The following is a 21,160-nucleotide window of genomic DNA, read 5'->3' as shown; positions in this document are numbered from 1 at the left end:
CCTTAAAATTCCGCAGGCACTCACATCCGTATGTGTGTTTCAGCAGCAATATCGTAAAAGCCAATTCTGGTAAGGTCACGAATTTAAGCTGCACTTTAACTTTTCACAGTCGGAATTTGGAGGGGGGGGGGAGTGTGGCTTATATTCAGGCCAATACGGTAAAGCCTGCTCTAGCCCGAGTAGAACTATTGTTCCAGCTAGCCCAGTACTGCTTACACTGACTGGCAGCAGTTCTCCAGGGCCTTTCCCAGCCAAATCTGTAGGGAATGACCCAGGGATCTTCTGCGTTCAAAGCAGATGATATACCACTGAGCTTCCGTCCTTCTCCTTCTTCTGCACAGGTCTTTAGAAACTCCATACCTCACACAGTTGGTGGACTTTGGGATCTCAAATTTCAGTGGCACCCTCTGCAACATCAAAATTCAGCACCCCCTTGCTTCTCATTCTACCTCATAGTTGTGGTCCCCCCCCCAAAAAACCTGGTTGCTCGCCCCTCAATTTGCCCCCGCCCCTCACTCTGAGTGTTTTGATGTTATCCAAGTACTGGAACCATTTTGTTCAACAGTGTTCACAACATTCTCAGAAATGTGATTCTCAAAATTCTTGGAATATGCTCATATTCAACTAACAAGGTGCTTTTAAGCAATTAACTGCTAATTCCACAGTGTGCTCTATAAAAATAGGAAGCAGCTAAATGTGAAGTGCTTGGCACTGATGTACCCCGCTAACATTGCATCCCCGGTTGCTGGTGCTATCCAGCACCAGGCATGTTGCTAAATCCTCTGAGCGAAAGGGAGGGAGAAGCTGGTGATGTATTTATATGATATGATATGGGATGGGGGGGTTAAATCAACCATCGGGCATTTATAACTGATCAGCAAAAAGGATGGAAGGAAACACAAGAGAGGGACACAGGGCAAAATACAGATTGACAGACAAAGTTCTCCTGCAAGGAAGTGAAAGGAAGCAGACGGTGAAGATTTTCATGCTAGAAGCAGTTTTGCTCATCTACAAAGACTAAACTACAATTCCTAACAAACAAGGTAATAAATTGGTTGGTATTTTAAACTTGTCAAGAAAATAATTCAGCTAGACCTTTTGCGGATTGACCATAATTCACATTTATTTGCAGCTTTGAAGCAAAGGACAAGGTATTGGGATAATAAAGGTGGCGCTGAAACACAAGTGAACAATCAAACAAAAATTACAAAAAAGGAAGTAGTGATTTGGATACGTTTATATTGGAGAGATGGCTGAGAACCTCAAGTTCCACTGATTGCCGCAATAATTCTGAAGGCAAACCAGATTCTGCCAGGTTCTCACTAAATTCTTTCAGGTTCCACACCCTTAGTCTTTAAGCCTGACAGGGGGAACCTGCGGTCCTTGAGATAGTGCTGAACTACAACTCCCATCAGCCCCAGAAAGCATGGCCAATGGCCAGGGAATTGTGGGAGTTTTAGTTTAGCAACATCTGGAGGCCCACACCTGCTTCAGGTGAAACTTATTTACTACGGCAGCCTTTCTCAATCTTGGGTCCCCAGATGTTGTTGGAACTAGAAACTCAATCACTCCAGACAGCTGGTCCTGCTAGCTGGGGATGATGGGAGTTGTGGTCCAACAACATCTAGGGACCTAAGGTTGAGAAAGGCTGCACTAGGGGCTCTGATGTGTAATATAAACTGGGGTTATAAACAAGGGCTGCTATGCCTGGATCTGCTGAATTGTTACTATTCATTTTTTACTGTCTGTTTTGGTTTTGTATTTTAACCTACTTTATGAGCAGCTTTGTGGCGCATGTGCTCAAAAAGCAAATTACACATATTTTAAATAAATACAAACACCCCACCAGCTTTTATTTTATTCAAATGGTCAACTGTGTAGCTTATTCTGCGTTGTATCGATTGCAGCACAGCTTGGTGGCAGAATACATGCTTTGCATGCAAAAGGTCCCAGGGTCAAATCCTGATGTCTCCAGGTAGGACTGGGAAGGAATCTTGCCTGAAACCCTGGAAAGCCACTGCCAGTCAGAGTTGACTGTACCAAGGTGGATGGACTTGTTCCTAAAAGGGTGTTTTGAGGGCCACCTCCTCTCACACTGAATCCCCCTATGCTCCCAGAAAAATCCACTTGAGGGTTATGAAACTCTCCAGAATAGAACAGAATACAGGGGCATCAGAGGAAAAATCAATGTAACTCAGGGTGGTGTCATCTTACAGAAATGCCTTTCTGATATGTAAGTCGCATTTGGGATTCAACCCTGTATTTTGACTACTGAAATTCGGAATTCTGTTTTGCCTTGGGCACCAGGCTGTTTTGTGTCCTTTCTGGAAGCAAGGACTGTTCTGAATCAGGCAGCAGCGAAAAACTGCAGTTCGGTTTTAAATGTTTCTTCTGATCTATAAGAAATAGTACCAGTGAGTAAGATATATATGCATGCGTTGTGTGTGTTTTAATAAAAGCTTGGTTCCCACACAGAGGAAAGATATGTACATTTTTAGAGAGCTTCAACTCTGAACTGAATCGCCTCTCAGTCCTCAAGAGACTTTTCTGTCAGTATAACAAGCTCGAAAACAAAATATGAGCGACAAGTGCAGATAGTTAGCTGATTGAGAACACAGAGTGAAAAGTAACCATATTAATCTCTTTCTTCCCAGAGATTGTGCAACTTCCAGGCAGAAATATCGATCCTGACCTAGTCTACACAGCAGCATGGATTTATAATCAGTGTTCCAAATATAAGTTGGAGAAATTTGTTCCAAAATGACAGCTTTTATCTCTTTTCCTCTAAATTTATCTTAGTTGGGTTCCTAATGAAAGGTCATCGTTGTTAAAGAATTTTCCCTTGGTGAGCAGGAGGGTGTACAAGGTTCTTACATCATCAACAAGCGTGAAACTGACATCAGAAATATTGTCTGGTCACTTCTTGCTACAGCACATGGGACTCATTCCAAAGGGATTGGATGTGCAGCAGCAAAATACAACAACCAAGAATCTTGTGGTATCATAAAGATGGAAAAATTATGATGGCATTAACTATGGGGTGGGGACTACAAGTCTGCTTCATCAGATACATGACACGTAACCCAGTTACAGGAATATAGAAGATTGTGGTTGTGGGGGGTGAGACTGTGAATGGTAAGGTCAGAGGGAAATGAAATGCAGAAAGCAGTGTGATAATTATGATATTAAACAGTTGCCAATGCTGCTCCTTGGCCTGGTTATGAGAAAGGAGACAGGCAGGTGAGGGCTAGCTGAGGGAAGATGGAAGTTCCTTATTTTATTATTATTTCTTTGTTAAATTTATATTCCACCTTCCCTCCCAAAGGAGCACAGGTTGGTGGGGACCAGACTGCAGTACCTGCTAGCAAGTAGGAGCTCTGTGCAATTGGGACACCTGCAAAATCAGGTACCCCAATTCTGCAATGTCTCTGCTTCTGAGCAGGTGATCTCATGTTGGACTTCCTACACAACTGCACACAGAACATGTTTAGTAAAGGGGGGGGGATTATCAGGGGGTGGTGATGCAGACTAAGAACATCAACTCACTCCTTTATCTACACACTTATGCCCTGAATGTCAGTAACATCTGAACAGGGCTTCTGTCACTCCTTGTAGTTTAAGCTTCCCAACTGCATATTAGTTCTTAATTAAAATCCTCCCACATATGTATTTTTTTTTTGTTTTTGTAAAAAGGCGGCACCTATTTGCTCCAAAGTCATTGAGACAACTTCTTTTGTTTCTCCTCCTTCTAGAAATGGGAGCTGGCAAATGTTCTACGAGACACTGATAATGCCACTGGGATTCCTCCCCACCCCCCACTCAGGAATCAGCTGAAAATTTACACGATTTCCATTACAATGATAAAGTGGCCAGGATAATATATTGGATCAAGAAACATGAACTGAGCAGTTCATCTAGGCAGTAGCCAGTTATGAATATTTTTAATAAATATGCAAAGATGATATTCTGTCACATAAAATAGCTAGTCAGTGGTAAACCTGCGCTACATTCTTGCCCATAATGTTCCAATTCCCAGAATTAAATAATCATGTCTATGAATATAAAGAAAACTTTTGCTCTTCAATATCTGCATTTTGCATTAGCTCTATGATTCATTTTGATTACCACTATATTTTATCCATGAATATCTATTTATTTATACATGCTACAGATTTATTTGTAATACCCATTTCTGTGTGTGTGTGTGTGTTTTTTTTAAAAATCACTGTTGTATTCTATAATGCCAAAATGCATTGCCTATTGATATCTCAATTCCCACTTATTCCCAGGACAGAGTAAAATGGAAGGGAATTACTGGATTGCTCAGGAGGTACAGCAAGAGAAAAGAACCACCAGGACAATGAAGAAATCTAAATAAATAGCTGTATGAATACCAACTGAACAGGAAAACCAGCGAGTATTCACATTCCAGGCCTGGCCTCTGCAGTACATATAGAATGGGTTCGAGCTAAATAGCGATCCTGGAAGTCTCAACATTACAAAATGTGCAGCAATAATAACTATCGGGCCACAAAGCCCCTCCTCTTCCCACCCCAGGGGCACTTCCTACCATTTCTGAATGTGGAACAACAATGAAAATATAAAACCCCACAAAATTCTCAAGCATTTTGCTGGCTTTGTTATCGCAAATAGCAGAGGAGAGATTAAGATGGTTTCTGGAATATACTATTGCTCCTGTACTGAAGGCTGTTCCAAACAACAAACAAACAAGGATTCCCTCCTCATAGGAAAACAACATGCCAGGGAAAATACCAGACAAGAACCTTATGCTCCAGTGTCTGGTTGTCTAAGCGCAGGAAATTTGCTTGCCAACAATTTCACTGTGGGAAGTGTACCCACTGGAGGGGAGGTGGCAGGAAGTTCTGGAAGCATCAATGCAGGGCTTGCAGTCACAGTGGAAGCCCCGTTTGGACGGTCTGGATGCCTGTGGAGAATTTCCATTGCTCCCAGGAAGCCTGGGAAATGGGAGTTCCCAATGACTCTTGCTCAATCCATTGTGCTAGGAGGCATTGGGAAGGGAATTGCCCAGGCTCCCTAGCAGCTATGAATGCTCTGTCTTGACCTTTGAAAAAAGAGACCTCTGCTGCTGGTGCATTCTCTCCCTGGTACTGCATGCTCCCCTTTTACACAAAGGAGGACTGGTAGTAGGGACTGCTGGCTGGCATGAACACTGCTGGCAACAGGTTGTAGGCATTGCAAGCCTGGGGCTAAACTTCAGGAGCAGCACGCTCAGCTCAGAATAGGCTGGATGGTGGGGTACTTTTGAAATGGCCACTGCAAGGCCACTGCAAGCCCTCCGTTACAGTGTGAGGCACCATCACTAGTTCTTTTATTTTACAGTTTTATCCTAACAATTCCACATGGCAAAGCTTTCTGGCTGAGCGGCATCTAAATCCAAAGCCAACACTGCAGCTGTACCAAACCCGCCTATCCACAGTTTGTAATTATTAAACCTTTACCCCACCACATACCAACAGGGCAATTCAGCTCATGCTGGGCTGGAGGAAAAGATTCCTGCTAAATCTCCTGATTTTCAGTTTGCATCAGAAAATGTTCTGATGCCCTAGAGAGTGGTGTGATTCAGCATGCTTATTTTACTTGTATTTAGTAAACAAAGCTAAAAACTTTGAAAATGCCAAGCTTGCAATTCACGGTTAATAATAAAATTAGGAAACAAATAAGCTTCAATAGAAAAATAAAGGATGGGGTGGGGAAACTTCTGAAATTTTTCTGCCCCGATTCAGAAATCGATTTAGCAAGATCCATCTCTAAGAGGTAGACTACTAGGACGCAAAGCTTGGTGGAACTCAAGATACACAAATGGAGTTTTATGTAAGTAGGACTTTCCTTGCACACAGTTCAGCGCTGAGCAATTGGCTATTCCTGAACTGTGGTCCGCAAGCTTCATTCACATGGTCCATGTTGTGTCCACAGATCTGCGGCTGCTCGCAGAAGATGGCACATCCATCGTACTAAAAATGCATATTGATTTTTAATTGTATATACATTGCTTTTTAAAAAAATCCCTATGTTGTTTTTTATTGGATTGCAGCTTGCATTCTATGACATTCTAACTGTAATACAATAAAATACAGTATGTATTAAATAAAAGAAGCAATAAGAATACAATTAAAAATCATACAGCACCTAGCACAGCGTGTTAGAATTGCTACAACAGTCAGAAAAACCATTAAGCCACCCATCCATACCTGCAGCAATTTTTAAAGAGGTCTGTGGGGTGAAAAGGTTTGGGAGCCACTGGCCACACAGAATATTCCCACACGACACCTCTAGGAACTTCAAGTGCCATTGGACTCTTTGCCTGCACACCGGATTGGATTTCACAGAACTTGCCAAACAAACTTGTTTTGCTACTGTGAACATTTTCAAGAATGTATAAATAAAGCCTCCAATGGCAACAGTAAATACAATATATGACTGCCTGAGACACAGTCCTAAACGATCCTTTACAGACCACTTTGTTCCTCTATTAAGATGCTACTTGTTTCTTTGATTTATCTGATAATAAATTTTTGATGACTAGGTAAGTCCCATAAAATTGCTCTGGAGCAGACTCCATTGATTAGTAAGTCTGAGGAATTGAAACTGTCAGGAATTCATGTGTTAAGGGTGAAATTACTGCCAAACATGTATTAGATCATCCATAAAACACAAGAGGTTCATTTGGCAATATTATTTTGCATCCGTTTGTTCAATCCAGTTTCTATTCATGCTCATCACTGTTAAGCTTTGCATACCTTCCCCCTGCTTAAAACCAACATTAAGCTTAATCCCGTTCTAGGATTGTAAGGAAACGCTGTAATGAAAACGACATTCAGAAGTTAGTTAGAAATCAAGTCAGGGTTGGTGGTGGGGGTTAGGGAGAGGGTTATTTTTAGAGCATGAAGTTCTCTGCCGAAAACCGAATCATGTCAAGTTTCTTTGCCGAAGATAAATTACAGCATGTGCTTGCAATCCAACGGGTTACATGGAGAGCTCTGCTTATTCAAGATCCCTTTTTGCCTCCTACATTGCTGCCCAACAAGCTGTTCCTGAAATCCAGCAGAATTCCTGGAGTGAGCCTCTAAATGTAGCAGAAGGAGGGTGAAAAGAGCAAGATAATAATGATAATTATAATAAAAATAATGCATGCACAAAAGCACTTGCAGATAATTAAAGAGTTCAGCCTGGGGCTGAAGAAACTCTAGAAGTATGTGAAGCAGATCCACAATCGTTAAAATATCCATGCACAATCAGAATTCAGTGTTCTGAGTTTTTCTGCTTTCACTTAACATAACAAGTTTCTAGATCTTATGAGGAACCAGTGTTACATGCATTCCAACATGCATGGTGACATTCCTGCAAAGATATCCATCTGGCTTCCCTGTTCCCCAAAGTAAAATTTTGTTGCAGAAGCCAAAGGAAAAACAGCTGAATTTCAGGGTAACATTTCTGCCACTGTTATTTCTCAGCGCTATGCCTTTGACCTTAAAAAGTACCCTGAAATGGGAATACATCGCCTAAAATAAAAAATAAGGACCATGCTGAACTGTGACTTGTCCAAATTACACTGAAATCATTTCCACTTAAGCTTTTCGCTGGATAAAAAAGTTGATAAAATCTCTCCATAAAGCAAAAGCCAGTTCTACAGCTACCCGATAGCCCTCAACAGCAGAGTAAAAAACAGCCAAGGATAACACAAAAGCCTTAAACAATATCAGCTTGAAATAAGAAACTGGAGCTCCATAAAATACCAGCATGTAATAAAACAAGATATTACTGTGTTGAGAATAGAAACCGCAGCCCGTTCTCTTTTATTATAAAAATGCTGCTTTTTAATTTATGTCCCAAATAAAAAACAGCAACGTACATAGTAACTCATCCTGCCTAGTTGTAAATAACCTAACCGGAATGAACAGCCAAAGCATTTTTGAAGTTATAAAGGGTTAAGACTTTTCCTCCATACTTACTAAACAACAGAGGAATGTGATTGGTCTCCAAAGCAAGGATGTGGATCCAATTTGGCCTGGTGTGCATCACATTTTGGCCCATGCAGCCTCCCCCCGCAAAAAACGACACCCAGCTGCCCCACATGCAGCATCATATTGTCATGCCAGATGAGGGGCAGCTGGAGACACAGCTGCCAATGCACAACCGAGAGCCTTCAAATGTGCACTGGCAAGATGGGCTTGCATGTTGCCACTGCCAATCAGCTGATTGGTGGCAAGAGCAAGCCAGCTAGAACTGGCTACACTATGCAGTTCCCCACGGGGCACTTTTTAGCACAACCAACCCTTGCAGAAAGCAGACCTTGAAGTCCACACGGATCAGCTGATCTGCTTGGCTGGGCTTGGATTTTCCTATCTAGTGTAGTCTGCTGTGTGAGAAATGAAGAATGGCTCACTTGATGCCATTGTGACATCAGGTGACTGGCAGGTGGGCAGAGTCCACTCATCTGTCAAAATGGCCCACCAAGGGGGGTGGTCCCCAGGATGCTCTAACCGCCCCACCCCTGCTCTAAGGTTTTGTATTTTACACCATTAACTCTTCTGCCTTGGTTTGCTTCTGGCCACACAATACTTTTTCCTCATTCATCTGAATTCACCAAGAATTTCCCATAGTATATTACCACTAAGACAGCCTTCGCCAATGGCTGTCTGGCTGGGGCTAAGGGCAGTTGCAGTCCAGCAACCATCTGTAGGGCACCAGGTTGGAAAACGCTGCACCAAGGAACTGATAACTGAATATAATGTTGTGGATATTAAAGAAAAGTCTGTATTTTGATTGTGTGTGTATGTATATATGTGTGTGTTTCATTATTGCTGGAAGTTGCATTTTAATCTGTTACTGTACACAGTCTTGTGTGAGTTTTTCTTATGAAGGAAGCCTTTTTAAACAAAGGAGTTAAACAAGCACTCAATATGTTCCAATGAATACAAATCCTACAAGAACTGACTGAGTGCTCATTTTATTTATACTCCAATTAGTTACACTTTTCTTGCTTGAGTTAAGCTCTTGAGAAACCAGTGCAAACATAGTTAAAGGATAAATCTAAGGCAAACTTTGGGACCTTTTTCTAAATCAGAATTGTGATCCTCATTACTGACAGTACACTAGGGCTGAAACTTTGTTATGGACTTGAGACCTGAGCGGCAATAATGTTTAGGATTATAATGGAAGCAGAGGTGCCTATCCGTTATAAAGACCCATTCTGAAGTTTCCATTGTATTATAGCTATTCTATTAGCATTCTATTATTGTTGAATTGCACAGGTAAGTATTGGCAGCAGGGCTGTTGGCTCCCAGGAACACATAGTGCTAATGTGGTTATTACCCATATAATCTAGCAGACCTACACGAGTAGAGCATTTAAAATGTTCTAATAGCACTGAGTCCCAGAAACACAGCTATTTCTAGCAAACATATATGCTAGAATGAGACTATGTGAGACTAGGCACCTAACAGTGTCCTACACTCTTGGGTTGCTGCCATGATAACTTCCTGAATGTAAACATATAGATTGAGATTTACTCTGATTCACAAGGTATCATGTCAAGGGATCTTTTAACTCCATTTGACAGTTCCCATGGGGAGAGGAAGTTAATTCTAGAATGGTAATAAATTGGAAGCATTTTCTAAGAATCCTGCTGAAATCAGATGACAAGGTCATACAAATCCATTTGGTGTAACAGCTGTTTAAAAACAACAACCCTCTGCCAAATATTTAAGTAAAGGAAATACTTTAGCTGAGATGAAATCATCAGGTAGCAACTAAAAAAAAAGTATCACAAATGAGAACACTAAAACAATTTGCTTTTTAGAAAAAAGAATGAACCATGGAGAAATGATCTGAAGGACATGATTAATGCTTTGAATATACTTGGAAAACTGCCGCCTGTTTCTAAGTGCTATCAGCGAAGCCCACCCCCTTCGCTCATTGTGGTTTAACCACATCATCAAGTCACTAATTATGTTACACTAATTCTGTATGATATTTCCAGACTGCAATTCTTCATAGGAGTTTCATTTGCTGTTTTGTTCTAAACATTTGTGCCCGTGTGTAGTTGCTGAGTATATTATAGCCAATAAATCATACTATCCATCATGTCTTTGTCACTATTCTAGACATACAAGATCCTTAGAGGATACACATAACAAAAAAGGTCACTTTGAAAAGTTGAATAGGGGCACAACCACTCCCCACCCCCATGTAGATATTGCCTTTTAGATAAAGTTGCTGTCGTTATGCTTTATATGCTTTGATGCTTCTCTGTAGGGAAACAAACTGTTTAACATGCATAAAGGAACACCCCCACAAAGATAACAAAGAGAGCTATTATTTTGGGAAGCTCTCTGTGGTAAAGTCCTAGGTTCAATCCTTAGCATCTCCAGGGAGGGCTAGGAGAGATCCCTATATGGAAGGCTGAAGAGCCTCTAACATTCAATGTAGTCAATGCTGAGCTAATTGGACCAAAGGTATAATGACCTGGTATAATGCAACTTCCTATGTCTGTAAACATGCAAAGAATCCCAAATACCTCCTGGGAGCAACATGGAAGCAACGATTTACGAAGGTAACGATTTACGAAGTAATAACTTGCCACGATGTACACAGAACCACACTGTAATTCGACAGTACCAAATACCTTGCCAGTTGGGGAGGGCAGTTTTACCACACCCAAGCTTCCCAGGATTCCTGAACAGGTTTATGTGCAGTGAGGTTTCTCCTCACTTTACAAAAAACCTGCTTACTGTATGGGTGGTTATCATGGGACTTTGGTACCCAGGAGATTTTGATGCCCCACCTCCAAATGCATGTACAAGAGCCAGCCATACCAGCAACTGAGTCCTGCTGGAAGCTGTAACTGCACCCGAGAGGAGCAAGCTCACTTAAGGAATGCCAGCTTGGAGGCATGGCACACAGAGCTCTATTCACTCCTGACCCCTCTACAGCTTCCACCCAAGGCAGCTGCTTCCCTTTGCTGACAATCCTGTCAGTAGCTGCTAGCATAACGCATACTGCACCTTGGTTAGGCTGCCGAACAAAAGAAATACTTCATGTGACTATTGCAAACTCACCAACATGTTGGTACGCAGGCACTGCTAGGACACTACCAGAATACTATGGTCAAAATAAATGTATCAGTGTGTAGGTAGGCTTAAACGTTTTTTACAGCAATCAATTTCAATTCTTGAGCATATGGCCACTTCATCAGATGCATGTTGTTAATTAACAAATGTTGAGTGTGCACTAAACCTTTAAAACGTGTTTGAAGCACGTTTCTCCCTACCCCTCAAAGAATTCTGGGCACTGTAGTTTGCTATGGGTTGCTGGGAATTGTAACTCTGTGAGGGGTGAACTACAATGCCCAGAATGTAGCATGCCAGAATGCCTGGGAAAGAATGTGCCTTGAATGAACTTTAAAGGCATAGAGTGTGTGCAGCCAAAAATAAATTTGTTGTACTGCTATACAATGCCCCTCATGTGCACACCTTTATTAGAGCAAGCAAGATAACCAGGTATTTGTGTACAGTGTTGAGATTAAAAGCTGCCTTCTCACTCAGACAAAAAGAAACTTTCCAACCTGCCCTTCCCCTCCAGATGCTGCCACTGGTTGTAAGCAGGGAACTTCAGCAGGAACAAGCATGGCTTGCAAGGCCATCTTTCAAACCTACACCCCATCCAAGACATTTGCCCACCTAAGGATCTATCACACTCTATGTGTAATTACATCCTTCTGTCTGATAAAATGATTGCGCTGCTGAAAAATTACTGGATTCCCATCTCTTTCAGTGTAGCCAGGCATTTCGTTATGGTTTCATCATAACTCCTAACATATGGCAGTTGCAATTTGACATATATCCTCTAATCCATGGGTGGGTAATTCATTCAGCACTGAAGACCTTATTGAAAATGCATCATAAGCCAGAAGGTGGAAGCTCGGTTCAATAATTTATGCACCTATAATTCCCTCTGCATAAAACCTTCTTGGCCATGGCGCTTCCGACCCCAGAGCTGTTGCAAAGCTGAGGTGCACCTTGTACTTTTGTAGTGTCTGGGCAAATAACCACCAGTTTATGACAGAGAGCATCCTATGTAAGGACCTTCAAATGTTGTTGGAATACAACTCCCATCAGCTCCAGATAATGGTCAAGGATGATGGGAGCTGTAGTCCAATGGCGTCTGGAAAGCACCACATTGCCAGCACCCCCACATCAAGTAAACAACAGCCACCTAGCTTAGTGGTTCTACCCTACCTAAGCAGCCCCCTCCTGCTGCCACCAGAGGTGTTTCTAAGGAACTGCTTTGCCCTGAAGGCAGGAGAGAAGAAGAAGCAGTTCCTTCAGTGACCAAGAGTTTCTTTTGTCTTTCCTGTTTTATTATATAACTTTTATTGATGCCATTTTTTTAAAAAAAAAATACTGAAATTGCTTTGTGAAGTCCACCTGAGAAAGCAGCATACAGTTAGCTACCTTAATGTAAATAAATAAAGTACCTTAAGACACTTTCTTCTGAGCTAATACACAGCATAGGTGCTCTCTAGGCACTCCAGGCCACCAAGTTTGTGAACAGGAAGAGATGCTCCACCAGAATCCTCCCCTTTATGTGCCTCAGCTGTGCATTCCAACACACAAGCCAAGGTGCAGGCAAATGGTACGGACTGGGCAGAAGCGATAAAGTGTGGCATAGTCCCTGCTGCTATTCATTCTGGGGAGGAAAGGCTTAATAGGAGCACCTCCATCTTCAATTTGGTTCAGGTGGGTTGAGTCATTGAGGTAACTGACCCTGATAAGATCACAGGGGCTTTGTGCCACAACTCCATTAAAAAGAAAGAGAGAAAGAGAAAAGCTATTGAAGACAAACGGAAGCACAATACTCACTATTTGTATGTCTCTGACCGAATATATTCAAACACATGAGAAATGCCCAGCTGGAACTGATCCGCAATAGGGGTGACCCAGGGATTGTTCTCCGCTTTGAAGACTTGCTTTTGACCGGTCAAATCCAAGTTACCTGAAAGGATCGAACAGGCATTTACTCTTCTTGGATAATTTAAATAACTCCAGCATTTAAAGAACCATGAGCGAGAGAATCAACCAAGGTGCGATGTGATTCTAAACACATTTACCTGTAAACAAAAAGTCCTAATGAGTTGAAGTCAACTTCTTTCCGAGAAAGTCTGAATAAGACTCTATTTGTGCAATCAAATCCAATTTCTTTTAACTCAGAAGTACATCCTACTGAGTTGACACCAGTGGGGCTTACTCCAAATTATCCTGCATCCATAAGTGTTGGGAACCTCCAGCCCATGACCTAATCAGATGCAGAAGGAGTTTTAATTTGGCCCATGAGGCCATTTTCCTTGAGCCACGCCCACAAGTCATATGTGTGTAAAGACACAGCTGCAAAGGAACAGCCAGGAACCTTAAAATGCACTCCAGGTTGTTCCTTTTAAATCTGGCACCAGATACAAACCCTACTGGGATTGTTTCCACTCAGGAGCTCCCAATGATCTCCAATCAGCTCAGCAGTGACTTCAAGCCACAACTAGATTGGCTGGGATCTTGGTTTTTATGCCTAAGAGCAGGCATAGGCAAACTCGGCCCTCCAGATGCTTTGGGACTACAACTCCCATCATCCCTAGCTAACAGGACCAGTGGTCAGGGATGATGGGAGTTTGCCTATGCCTGCCTAAGAGCCACATTCCCTCATGGACAATCTTCCTTTGGTGGGAGGGGCCACAGGCAAAAGTTGGGAAGAGTATCAGATGCGACTCTGAACATTGTACGGGAGACTTCATTCTTGTCAGGAAGCTTCTACACACATCCCTCTCTTCCTCTTCCATCCAGACCAGCAAGTTTGAAAACACATTCCAGCTAGGCAAAAGGCACACAGCATGGCTGTGAGGGTTGCGGTCTGGGAAGGGGTGTGTATGGCCTGGAAGGGAGGCTTGGGGAGCTGCCTTTGGGGCTTGGTTACCTGCCGTATTTTGCAGACTATCATGGGGAAACAAAAGTAATTAGCAAAAAAAAAAAAAAAAAAGTGCTATCAAACAAAGCTCTGAGTCTTTAAAATGCCAGGGTGAACTATTGTTGTGAGCAAAAATGTCACAAAGCTCTTTCCCTGCTAATGTGAATGGCTGAGAGACGAGTCTAGGTTCTGCGGAATTGTGCCATATGGGAGATTTTATAAGGTAAGTAAGGGCTGTGGATAATATGTAGAGAGAAGGGGGGGGGCTGGGCCTCTGTTGCCCTCTTGTATTGTATACTGGCAAAGCTATCAGAACAACCTCACTTCCCTAGTGCTGGATCGACAAGTGGCAGCAATACATGAAGCTCAGGCATTATACGGGGAAGCGTGTGGTGGCTGAGCTAAGCAGCACCAGAGGGATGGGCTGCTTGAGAGCAGGTGTCCCCCAAAGTTGCTGTGGTTCGCTCTGGTCACACAGTGTGCATTTTCCATGCTCTGTGCAGCACATGAAGAAGAAAAAGAAGAGTTTGGATTTGATATCCCACCTTATCACTACCCTAAGGAGTCTCAAAGCGACTAACATTCTCCTTTTCCTTCGTCCCCCACGACAAACACTCTGTGAGGTGAGTGAGGCTGAGAGACTTCAGAGAAGTGTCACCCAGCAGCTGAATGTGGAGGAGTGGGGACGTGAACCCGGTCCACCAGATTACGAACCTACCACTCTTAACTACTGCACCACATGACCCTTAATGTAGCCCAGGAGGAGAAAGTGGGTGAGCCTAATGACCTTGGTACACGTGCAAAGGAGAAAGATGGATGCTCGTCTCTGAACCATTTGTCATTCCTCTTCTGTCAACTGTCTGAAAGCCTGTTCTCCTCTCGCGTAATAACATGCAGGCACCAGCACTCCACCCTTCTGCCAGCCAGGCAGCAACTGCCCTAAGCACTTCATGCTTGAGTGCGCCTGGCTTGCAGCCTCGCACCCCGCCTCCTTTATTAGAGGCCTCAGCCGCGCTCCTGCTCTAACAAGGATCAGGCAGTAGGATTAAGCACTGTGACAAAGAGGAACCTAATAAGCGAGAGGCCGGGGTGTCTAAATCTATGCTGGAGAGCTCAAACAACAGATTCGCACAGTTCAACGTGCCGTTTTAAAGGCAGAGGCTGCCGTGGAAGCAAGCCTGCGCCGTGATTAGCAGTAACCCCCTGACCAATGCTGCTATGAAGATCATATTTTACTTCGAGGCTTATTCGGCAATTGCAAATTGGATTTGCCATGTTATTACCTGGAAGAAAAAAAACCACAACACCTACAGGCACTTGTCTCTAAAGCCCCCAACAGTAAGCACTCACTTATGCTTATAATTCTGCAAGCCTTGCCACTGGGAGAAGGGAACGATCAGCCCGCCGCCACTCATGCGAATTGCAAAAATCTGGCACAATGCTCAGAGTGTAGGTAGTCGGATCCAAAAATCTCATTCAGAGGAGTGCAGAGCAGAACGCTCCAATCTTGAAATGGTTGAGAGGCTTACTGCCAGGACTAAATCACACATAGATTTAACTTTGGCTTTCTCACCCCTCAAGCATAATATTTCCAACAGAGTTACCAAGTACTAAAATAAAATCATTTAAATTGAACATTTGAGAGGGGGGGGGAATCATGCACTAGGAGGTTGGGGACCAGCTTTTGTGGAGAAGGGTAGGGCTTCTAGCCTTGCCATTACGGGCAAATGAGGCAGTGCCAAGAGAGGGCAGCTAAATGCTAGTTCCTTAACTTCAGCCTATCTTATCATGGGGATGAGGGACACCCTTTAGATTTTCTTCCTCAGGCACCAAAATATTGAGTAAACCCCCCCCCCCGGAAGTAGGAATGGAAGGAGAGGAAGTTATTTAACTGAATGAAATATGCATCTTTTTCAGGATACATAATCATCCCTAGACACCATCCCAACACAAAACCGACTATTACATTGATAGAGGTATGGCAGAACAATGTAGGTCTTGCACGAAGTGTGGGGCTGTGTTAGGACCTTGACAGCATTGTATTTGGGTACCTTTGCTCCCTGAACAAAGCGCAAACATGGTTTGCGGCCATCCAAAATGCTTGTTGTGGGCAAATGTTGAATAGATGCCTATTGCTGTAAACCTTTCAAATGTGGGTTGGCCAATGCAAGGAAAATTCAGATGACCCCATCTGGATGCGGAGAAGGAAGAAGGAAAAGCACAAGCATCTTGTGACCTGGCCACAAGGAAGTCAAGATAAGTTTTGGAAAGGAATGTTTAGCTCCACGCAAACAAACATGCATTAAATACTTTCTCGAACAAATGTTTTCATTGCTGGATCTCAAAAGCTGAGTAAGTGGAGACCTTCATTAAGCAACATTCATCTCCAAAATGACTTCAAATCAATCTCATAATTGTAGAAAATGCTTGAAAACCTTGAGAAAATCTGCCGGGAGGAAATGCTCATTCTAGCATTAACTAATTAACACTGGAGTCAGAAGAATAAGAGATAGAGGTCGGCAATGTGTTAGAATTTACATCCTGCAAAACTCAAATTTACATGCCAAAGTCACTGGAAATGAATGACTCTGCAATGACCCTCTGATTCACCAAGGAAAAAACTGAGTATCTCATCTTGCTTCAAGAGAGATTTGCACTATTTGGAACATATGTTTAAGTAATTAAAAGGGTAACAGGGTTTAACTAAAAGCATCATTATCAGCAGGAAGCGCTTTTTATTCCATCTCCACCTGTCTGTCCCTTTTTCTTTAGCGGTAAGGATAACGTCAGTGGAGACCTGACTTGGCCCTTGAGTAAGTTCTACTGAGCAAATTCAAACTCCTCAGCTTAGTAAGCAGGGATGCAAGCAAGCCTTTCTCCTTTGCTCCTACCTGATAGTGGGACCAAAAGCTAAAACAAAGCAGAAATTAGGAGAGTGGAAGAGTGGAAAGGGAGGGGGGAGAGCAGGCCGAGAGAAGAAGCAGATGGACTAACAGAACTTCAGCAAAAAGTATGTTGAATTGGGAAATGGGAAAGAACGAAACCTTACTCAGGGGGTTTGTGTTTCATGTATGAGAGCCTGAAGAACGAAGGCCGAGTGTTAGGCTGCTGGCTATACTGAGTTGTAAACTTCAACTAAGCAGCTCAAGGAAGTTAGGAAATTGTTTTGACACTGTGACTGTGGAATGCTGATCCAAAAATGGCGATACAGGACTCTATCCCCTCAGGGCATTAGCATCTTGCCAGGCGGGCCCTGAGTTAAGGGACTGTCCTGGCATTCTGAAGACATACTATTTTAAACTCATAACACGTGGTTTGAAGGTTTTATATTCCAGGAAACCAGAGTTTTTCAGATCAGACAAAAATCAGGAACTGTGCTTAATTAAATATTTCCAGGCTGCATGCACAAAAGGTTTATTTGAATCTGGCCATCAGATTTTATCTACATACTCTTCCCTCTTTCTGTTGTCCACCTTCCATTCCATGCCACTGCCCTTAAAAGATCCTCAAGCATTATCATAGATTTCTTTTGCAGGCATTATCTGAAGGGTAATCTCATATACCTGCATTGATCCCAAGATCATTTTCCGAGGCCCTTCTCCAGGTGCCTGTGTGGTGTGAATGGCTGTTAAGGGGAGGCCTTTTCAGTCATGGCATACTGGCTGTGAAATACCCTCCTCAAGGAGGACCACTTGGCACCCACATTGTGGTCTTTCCAGCATTAAGTGAAAAGCTTTCTTCCTTCCCCAAGCTTTTTGCATTACAGTACTTTTTAGACCCTGTGCACAATGCTTTAACCTGTGTTTGATTTTACATTCATATTGGATTTTAATTTTTTTTATGAGGTAAAGAATAAATTGTACACCATCAAGAGAACTTGTCATTGACGAGCAAGATAAAAATACTGCAAATCAGTAAGTGAAACCAAGGCTAAAGTTTAAGTGTCCTTTTCTATTTCCGCTCAGAGGACATGCTCTCTTTCTGATACTCTAAAGAAAGAAATTAATTTTATTTTCTTATTTGGATATAAATACCTCCGAATCCAACTTTATTAAAGGCTAAGTAAGGGATAAACCCTCTGAACAGAACGTACAGTTAGGCTATATGTAAAAGCACGCCTGCCATGATTTTCTTCAGCTTTGCTCTACACTTTCAGGATTACATTTTTATTACTTTGAGGCCACGTGATTTGCTTCCAAAAGAGAAAGATGACTTGGCCTCAGGACCCAATCCACTGGGGAAGTATTCTTTTGTAAGCCCTTCTGGAGTGACTGGAAGCTACACAAGAGCAGGCAGCCTCTGCTTCAAGGGGGACTGAGGAGGAGGAGGAGGAGGAGTTCACAGTGAATTCTGCTCAGCTCAAAATTTATTTGTGTAGAAACAAGCATGCAAGCAACCCCCTCCACCAAATAAACCATGACTACTTTGGTACAGCTGAGCTGAAATGTCTCTCAGGAGACATTTTTTTCCTCAGAAAACATTCAAGTTTTTTTTTTGACCCCTAAAAATACTGCCATTTCCCCTCCCAGAATGAGCTAGGGCCAGGGGTATTATTAATTACCACTACTGCTTATTACATTTGTCAGTCCCTCTATACAAAAGGGAGGGGGGAGCTTGAAGTCAATTCACATGACAGAAAAAGAAAATATAAAAAGCTGAACAATAGAAAATACATAGAACGCTCGTTCAACAACTCATTAGTAATCTGATTTTGCAATTAAATCTGCTGCTTTGTTTTGGCTTTCCCCCTCCTCTACCTTCTAAAATGCAACTCCAGTCGTTGAGAAATCAAGAGTATATATGGCAAGAAATTTAGTGTTCCCTGTCACTTTATGTGACTGGTTGCAACTCTGTTGTTGAGGTGAATCATGATGTGTCTTACAGTGCAGCACATAACATTTTAAATTCAGGGGGAAAAGACAACACCTACTAAAATTTTATCTATGGATAGTGCTGCTTACCACAATCTCATGAACTGCATTTTGAGGAACAGTGTCAAAGACAGACACCCAAGGAACTAGAGATGTGAAGGTTGGAAGAGAGGGGAATAGAAAAACTGGGAGGGGTAGGCCCAGTTATTCCTATTTTTCTGGAACAACCCCCCCCCCCCAGTTTTCAGACTTATAGCATTCCCCTTTGGTTTAACATGCTGAGAGTAACTCATTCACAGCCCTAGAGTATAGCACAAAATGATGTAGACTATCATTAGTTCTCCTAGTGGTGCATCAATAAAACTGCGAGCACATTTGCTAAGCTAAGCAGGGTCCCGTATGGTTTCAAATTGGATGGGGGACCCTGTGTGGGAGATTCCTGAATTGCAAAGAGGTTGGATTCAATGACCGCCGAGGTCCCTTCCAACTCTACAATTCTATGCTGAATTAATAGTTTGAAAAAGCCATACTGTAAACAAACAAATGATGTTGACATGTTGCTTTATATATAACACATTAAATACAATACCAAATGCCACTATTGCCAGGTGTGACAATATTAAGTTTAGTTGTGGCAGGAATCTTTGCCTCCCATGCTCAGAAATGTTCCTTAAGTATTTGCTGGGCTTGCTAGTTTGTGCTTAGCAGGGGCTAGGGGGAAATGCAATGAACATGTTTTAAAGATGTTAATGGCCAAGTTTGGTTACCAAAATGAAGGGCTGTGTTCAAGTAGGCTTTCAGGCATCCTTACAGCAGCAATGCCCAAGTCTTACCTAGCTCAGGAGGCAGCACTGTAAGGCGGTTGCCCTGGATATGAAGTTCTTTAAGCTGAGTGAGTTCACCAATTTCTTTAGGGAGGGATATCAGGTCATTATCCCTAAGGCTAAGCTTTAAGGAAAAGAGAGAGAGAGAGTGAGTGAGTGGTTGAGTGGGAGAGACACAGACAGGCACACAGTGTTGTCAGAACAATTCTCAGTTGAAAGGAAGCAGATGTTTATGTCAAAATCAGCCATAAATAAATATTTTATACTGCAAAGTCCTTTCTTTCTTTCTTTCTGACACTTCACCCCGCCCTAAACATTCAATTCCTCCAATTTAGTTACAAGTGTCTGCTGATTAACAATAGGCAACGCCAAGAATAAGAGGCCTGTTTCTTCAAAGCCCCCACCGCTCCCCTGCAAATTGATTTGATTCTACTCTTACAAGGGCCGCAAAAGCGAATTGATTTTTTTCCAAGAATTTAGATAAATTACTTACTATCTGCAACTTTGTGAGCTTCCCAATATCTGGTGGCAGGATTTCAAAATCGTTGTCACTTAGATAGAGTGCACGCAGGGTGGCTGCAAATTAAACAGCAATATATAAACAGGGTGGCATACAACCCAAACCATTTGAGGCCTGATCAATAAAAAAGTGTCAGCTTTGATTAATAACCCTGACTTGGTGAAAAGCCTTTGACATACCCAAGGCTCACTATAATAACAAGCAGGTCAAACTTAGATTTACTGGCTTATTGTACTGTTGGGTCCGCTCAGGAAAACATCTATATCCAAAAGGACTGACACAATTAACAATTCCTGTAACATTAGGCTCTGGCAGGCCACGGCACACCGTTTCAATAGGAGTCTGCCAGGACAGAAGCCATCACAGCTTATTAACTTCCAATTCCTAGTCATTATAGAAATTTGCATCTACAACCCGCCCTCAGAAGCTCCCGATAGGCTTCACCCTCTGCCTCTCTTAGATGTCTGCAGAAAATAGCTGAGAAGTCATTTTAGATCAGGCTGGAGTACAGCAAATACAAGAATTTATTTTGTACAGATCTGGAACCTCAGAAGCTGTCTTATACCAACATAAACCATTGGGTCCTCCAAGCTCAGGACTGCCTATACTGACTCGAAGCTACTTTCCTGGTTTTCAGACAGAGAATCATTTCCCAGCCCTAGCAGGAGAAGTCAATGATTGTACCTGGGACCTTCTGCACAGAAAGCAGATACCTGGACCAGTGAGCTTTGGCTATTCCTGCTTTATTCCTTTCAAGAAATGATAGCAAATTTGGGGGAAATGGGGATGGGGGTAAAAGGATAAATTAGTTTCATTTTAGTTAATTACCTTTTCATGGCTCCCAGATGGCTTAGAACACACCACACCCATCCCAACACAGAAGGAAAATCAGCCATTTCACCATGGAAAGATGCTTCTGATGGAGATACAACTTCCAAAGCTGGACCAAAATT

The 21,160-nt window shown here is 42.5% G+C and overlaps 1 protein-coding gene across 2 annotated transcripts in view; it reads right to left on the bottom strand.

Moving 5' to 3' along the window:
* The window catches only part of RSU1 (Ras suppressor protein 1), a 59,649-nt gene that overhangs the window by 18,160 nt on the left and 20,329 nt on the right, over nt 1–21,160 (bottom strand). Inside the window, exons 6-8 of one of the 2 annotated variants that reach the window (XM_053410027.1) lie at nt 20,181–20,263; nt 19,697–19,811; nt 12,903–13,035 (exon numbers count right to left, since the gene is read on the bottom strand). In XM_053410027.1, coding sequence (XP_053266002.1) covers nt 12,903–13,035; nt 19,697–19,811; nt 20,181–20,263 — 331 coding nt within the window. The remainder of the gene's footprint in view (nt 1–12,902; nt 13,036–19,696; nt 19,812–20,180; nt 20,264–21,160) is intronic. The other variant, XM_053410028.1, reaches the window with a different exon arrangement.

This window comes from Podarcis raffonei, chromosome 12 (assembly GCF_027172205.1).
Source record: "Podarcis raffonei isolate rPodRaf1 chromosome 12, rPodRaf1.pri, whole genome shotgun sequence".
Taxonomy (NCBI): domain Eukaryota; kingdom Metazoa; phylum Chordata; class Lepidosauria; order Squamata; family Lacertidae; genus Podarcis; species Podarcis raffonei.
Note: the sequence above shows the minus strand (reverse complement) of the source record. Positions and strands in the feature narration are given on the sequence as shown.